Source organism: Mytilus edulis, chromosome 7, assembly GCF_963676685.1.
Source record: "Mytilus edulis chromosome 7, xbMytEdul2.2, whole genome shotgun sequence".
Lineage (NCBI taxonomy): Eukaryota > Metazoa > Mollusca > Bivalvia > Mytilida > Mytilidae > Mytilus > Mytilus edulis.
The window spans coordinates 57,183,452-57,189,490 of record NC_092350.1 but is presented as its reverse complement, the minus strand read 5'-3'; the positions used below and the strand labels follow the sequence as shown (position 1 = coordinate 57,189,490).

At 30.6% G+C, this 6,039-nt stretch overlaps 1 protein-coding gene across 1 annotated transcript; it reads left to right on the top strand.

The window, feature by feature from the left end:
- Window positions 1–283: 283 nt before the first annotated feature.
- Window positions 284–5,811, top strand: LOC139481851 (uncharacterized). The gene is made up of 4 exons (XM_071265367.1): window positions 284–819; window positions 2,307–2,384; window positions 3,596–3,644; window positions 4,954–5,811. The coding sequence occupies exons 2-4, from the start codon at window positions 2,333–2,335 to the stop codon at window positions 5,177–5,179; spliced, it is 327 nt and encodes a 108-aa protein (XP_071121468.1). The 5' UTR covers window positions 284–819; window positions 2,307–2,332; the 3' UTR covers window positions 5,180–5,811.
- The last annotated feature ends 228 nt before the right edge of the window (window positions 5,812–6,039 follow it).

Here is a 6,039-nt window from a genome sequence, read left to right as displayed (position 1 = left end):
CTTAAGTACACAAGATTTTTTTTTTCATTGAAAATTAGAAAACAGTTTACGTATGCTGAACAAAGCAGATTTGTAATATCATATGTCTAGTGGTTAATATATACGAAAGATAACTTATGTAGAAATAGTGCACATGCAAGATAAATACTTATTGCAAATATATTTCTTACGTGTAAAAACATATATCTGTCAAACTTAAAATAATTTATTGTACCATAAAAACAAACATGTACTGATGATCTACACTGCATGGTTAATGTTTAACAAAAAGCTGGTGCTGAAATTTTTTTTTAAGTCAGGGGTTATCCGTAAATGTGAAATAAATGTAATTAAGGTTTCAGACAAGATTTGTAATAGGACTGTCTCAGATGAGGGCTAATATAAATCTAAAAGGACGGGAATATCAGTTTATGTACACTGTATAAGAGTCTGCAAAACATGTGATAAATATTGTTTGTGTGATGTCATTGTCTTGACAAACGACACAAAGCTTCTCTGATAGAGATACGTGAACATATAAATTCTCGAATAATGAGTCACCAGCAACGCACATATTGATTAAAGTCTTCCTTTCATATTATTGCTTTGTAAGAGTATTTAGATCTACGCAGTTACAAAAACAAAAGAAAAAAACAAAAGAATTTGTCAGAAGGAAGATTTAAAGTTGTCAATCATGTTTATTCGTAACTTGCAGTACAACGACCAAACAGGACACACCATTCAACTTAATTTGACAACAATCATGTACAACTGTATAAAAGCTGCGAACACACTTATCATTTGAAGGATTTACACAGAGTCAAAACTGTTTGTATTTACGTAAGTCAATTATTATTAACATAATGATTACAATAATAAATTCAGTACTTTATAAGTTTTATTAAACAAGAAAGTAACTGAAATAGAGTTTTGCGTGTTTCCATAAAAATGCCACTAGCATGTATTCTAAAATTAACAATTAATGTGAATCAAAATATTATTTATTAATAATATAAAGTGCTTCTTCATTTTATTTTCATTAACTAGCGTTTATTTTTCATATAGGCAACCGCTACTATGCATACGAGTATATTACTTTTATTGACAGAACCATCTTATTTCAAGCAATATGCTCGTTCAAAAGGGGAAGACAGTTATTGCGTCAATATCGTTATATTGGGCGTAACACCTAGATAAACAAATAAGAAAAACATAATTACTAACCATGTTAAAATCAGAATACATAGAATAATGAAAGAAATGTTGAGAATCTTATAGAAAAATATAGAACCTTTGTTAAGTGAAGCCTGTCACCATTATAACAGGACATAGATAGAACGGCGACAAATTTTGATCTGACATAGTAAAAATGTTCTTTCTTGTTCCATATAGTTTTTGATTACTAATCGTGTATCTCTAAAACAATTAACAACTACACGTACATATATATAAAATATAGTTTACTGAATGTTCTAGCATGCAACACTAGTAGAAATAACCAAATCGTGCACAATACATCTGAAAACTTTTTTTTTATCCTGGTAAAAACGTATACCCATTATTTTACATGAATAATAACATAGTTTTGGTATACGTACAGGACCAAGCGAATAAGAGCGTCATATAAGAACTGTGATCAGTTAAAAAAAAGTCACTTAATTAATTCGAACCGTTTTTTTTAAAGGATCAAACATATTTATTATTATTAAGTGCCTTTTGCAAAAAACTGGAAATTAAATTTCCAGTTAAACTTCTGATATCATTGCATAGAAACTAAGATTAACGGAGAATAATGATAACGAAGCTTAGAAACAAAATTGAAAACCGTTATCCTTTTAATTGTAAACCTATTTTAACAACCTATCTTTAAGTATGAAAAACGACTGCAATATATATAATAGTAAGGTTTACTTCACCAACATAAAATGACTTTATAAAGAGTCATTTAAATTGTTTCTTCTAAGGAAAAGCTGTTAAGGGATATGTTATGAGTGTTTTTATTTGTTTGCACTGATCATTTTCACAAAAAGTTCAACCAATGATTTTTTACAACAATACATTATCATGGAAAAATGTCAAAACAATATTTACAGTATTTCCAAAATATACTTTATTGACTACAACAGATAACGAACAAACTGTATTTATTATTGGTCGACATGTTTTGAATGCAATGCAGACGTCATTTCGGCAAACATAAATCAAACACAGAAGCTCAAAAGATATACATCGACGTCACACTGTGTGATGAATTGGGTGAGAGAAAAAACATGTAAAAGGGCAAGGAGAAACTCTAAGTATGTTTTAAATTACATTATGTGTTGTAGTATTAAGCAGAGAATACACAATCATTATGAAGATATCTATATGTTTAGTTCTGTTGATAGTGTTGGTGTCTGTTGGAGGTAAGACAATAATATCTTAAGTCTAAACATGCAGTTTTATTCCTTATTTGTAAAATTTCATTTTCTTCTCAAAAATACGGACTCATTCGTTCAAAATAACACGTTGAACATGGAGTGCAGTGGTTATCCTTATCTGTTTGTATTTTGATAGGGAACGTAAGAAAGCATGTGTTTGAAAACAACGAATATACACATAATTGAATACCAAATAAGCGTCTTGCATACAAAAAAGTAACAATAAGCATGTCGAACTTATAGGGAATTCCCAAATGAACAGTATAAAATTACAAAACCAAAAACTCCAACTCATCGAATGAATAGATAACAAATATCATATATCTGATATCGTATATGCATTTCCTTATGTAGAAAATTGTGGAGTAAACCTAGTTGTATAGCTAACCAAACATTTCACAATCGATTAGAATTTAAAGATATTGACAACGACATGTGAGCAAAATATCGTAAAATTACTACATCCAAATATTAACCCAATAACTAACCAAATGATAACAGAAACAAATAGTAATTTAAACTGAAATCTAAATAGTTGAACTTGTATGTGTTTTGTGGTCATATCACCTAAAGTTAATTACGTTTATAACTTGGATATCTGTGATAAGATTCGATAACTACAGTTGCATTGAGCTATCTGTAACATTGTTTAAAAGATAGGTATGAATTCAGAACATAAAATGAGAAATCTGCCTTTCCTGACTTTCGATAGAAATGGTATTTGGCTTGCTTACCTTAGTTACAATGTAAGGTTCATATTTTAAACAGCTCGCGGTCTATAACTTACCAATTATATAAAACGTATCTCGATTCCTTTTTTTAAAACTCAACTGAATTTAGTTGTGTTCTTTAACATCGCATTTATAACACCTGTAACGGAAAACATATGATATATGGGTTACACACTAACGTAAATGAAACAACGCATACAATAAAAGTAAATACACGAAGACAATAGATTTTTTTTAAAAATCTTATTCCGTTCGAACAATTTGAGTCTAGCAATAATCTATGCGGATATCGAACAGCGTGTTGAGCTATTGGTATACCTAATAACATAAATGCTCAATATTATTCTTATGACACTGATGTGCACACGAACTAGAATATATCTCATTTTTTATTTTTAAAGTGTTTGGAGTTGACTTGAAAAAACAGGTGTCAATGTTATGAAAGCATATTATCATTACTTTCAGCCAACAAGGCAAATGACGAAATGACCAAAGACAGCATGTATATACATACGTAAGTAGACTTTAAACGAATAGTCGCATCAAATTCGATTATATTGACAAACCGACACAATAGGTAAACATGTCATAAAAGGGGGTACATCAGTCAATATTGTGTTATCATCTTCATCACTATAAAAACAAACAAATGTAACAAAGAAGCACAAAAAAGGCAAACAGCCTCAGTCATTGCTTTTTTATTATACGATTTTTTTATCAATATAAAATGATATACTAACAAAAAATGGAATAACAAACGTCATGATGACATACATTGTGGTAATTAAGAATTTTGCGTGAAATTATGTATAAACAAAATATAAACAAGGAAGACACATATCAAATTTCAACAAAAGTGAAAAAGAAAGAACTGCATTTGTCCCAATAGCTTCACAATACCCGATAAGACAACCAACATTACAGGAAGAGGTTTCCTATATCAGAAGTCATTAATTACATGGCTTCTGTCAAATACAAATCTAGCGAATACTCAGTGACACATAATTCATTTAATGATGTGACAAACATACACAATAAGAGAGTGTGATATATTTGCTTGACGTTGACAGTGACTTTCGTCACGTACGATGCAAATGAGGTGAAATACGGTTCGATAATTGATTACTTGTCTCATGTGGTGCAAAATCTACCTACACTTTAAGAGCACATTAGCGCATGCAAATCCTATAGCAAACTGTTTTAACTAGTGTAATCTTCAACGATAAAAAATATAAATTTATCAAAAGACATGACATCAAGAAACTTTATATCGTATGCAAATAAAAAAAAGTATTTGTCCATCAACCTGTCCTGGTCAATAAGAATACATATAACAACTTTATCTTGTTAAAATGATTTATTATTGATAATGTATCAATGATTCCAATTTGACTTTGATTTCAGAAAAAAAAATATATGCATTCATCAAGCAAAGAATAGATCTGTTGAGTTATTGTATCTTAAGATGAATACTAACCGTTATAATATACACATATTTGGGTCAAATCGAATCAAGAGGCTGTATGCTTAATACTTGATATAAGATAATTGACCCCATATTAATCATTCGAATTTAACTTCCAGTAGATCTGAAAGTACATTTTCGGACAAACATAGGATTAGGCAATTATAGGTGTTTGACGTATAATACACTTATACCTGTGTTGGTGCATACGATGCAGTATGGTGTCCTTTCTCATGTAGCACTTGTTCACCAAATGCGAAGTTATACATCAATCATTACTATACGAATTTAGCTTTGTATCTATGATGGGGTTATTATGTGTGATAAATATGTTATCGAATTCATATTGTTTTTTTAGGCTTGTAAAAAGAGCTCCAGTATGTGGGTATACAAGTTGCCCACATATTCCCTGCTGTAATGGTTATAGCTGCATTTCTGGACTGTGTAAAATTTGTGTAGGGAGAGATTGCAATTCAAAGAATGACTGCTGTAATGGATTTACTTGTTCCTACAATAAATGTAGATCAGGAAGTGCAGGTGGCGGTATAAGACCTGGTATCGATTCCAAGATACAGCATCACTAGTCACGTTGTGTGTTACCGTCATTGTGATCTTAATATCATCCGAAAAGTCTGAGGAATTACAAACAAATGCAACGATTGTCAGTCTTTGACTAATCAGACTTGAAATACAGACAATGCATTACTGTTTAGTTAGTTTGCTTTTAGTTTATCCAGTGCTGTTCATTTAGCTGTTGAAACAATTAGGTATTACGTTGATGTAAAGAAGGGAATATCATATTTTGCGTACTCTAAACATATGACTGAACCGATCTTACTAACAGCACTAGAAAAGTTTTTTTAAACAATGTTATGAACATTCATTAAAGAAAGAATTATTATATTTCCTCCGTGACAAATATGCTGTTGTCCATGCCAACATAATGCCACCAACAACTTTGTGTTTATAAATTCCATCTAGGTTACATCCGTTAAGCTGACACCAAAGCGATAGCAATATAATAAATGTAAATTAAAGACTTTTAAAAGACTTCCGACCATTCAGTGCAATCATTCTCGATAGTTTTTGTTATTGCAAATGAGTCAACATATCAATGAACTCACACAGTTACTTTCTAAAAAACTAATGAATATAGTCGAACATTATGCCTCACAACCATCTGTGGAATCATTTTTTTCAAATTAAATAAAATATCAGTGAGTCGTTTAACACTCATTTTACTATCATACAAAAGACCAAACTAGAGCTTTTCTTACATGGCAAATATGGTGTTGTCCCCGCTGCGATGCCCTTGATAATTAGTTTGTCTCTAGTTAATAATATCCCCCAAACTTTCTGATAAACATAGCTGGTATTAAATTGGAAACCAAACAAATACTCCACCGACTTTTTCTAAGATGGATATTCTAAAAAAAACAACTAT

Bases quoted from the DNA above. Each gene is read 5' to 3' on its own strand.
- LOC139481851 (XM_071265367.1), top strand. From the start codon at position 2,333: ATGAAGATATCTATATGTTTAGTTCTGTTGATAGTGTTGGTGTCTGTT. The intron at 2,385-3,595 runs GTAAGACAATAA...CATTACTTTCAG, and splicing joins AGTGTTGGTGTCTGTTGGAG to CCAACAAGGCAAATGACGAA. The intron at 3,645-4,953 runs GTAAGTAGACTT...TTGTTTTTTTAG, and splicing joins GACAGCATGTATATACATAC to GCTTGTAAAAAGAGCTCCAG.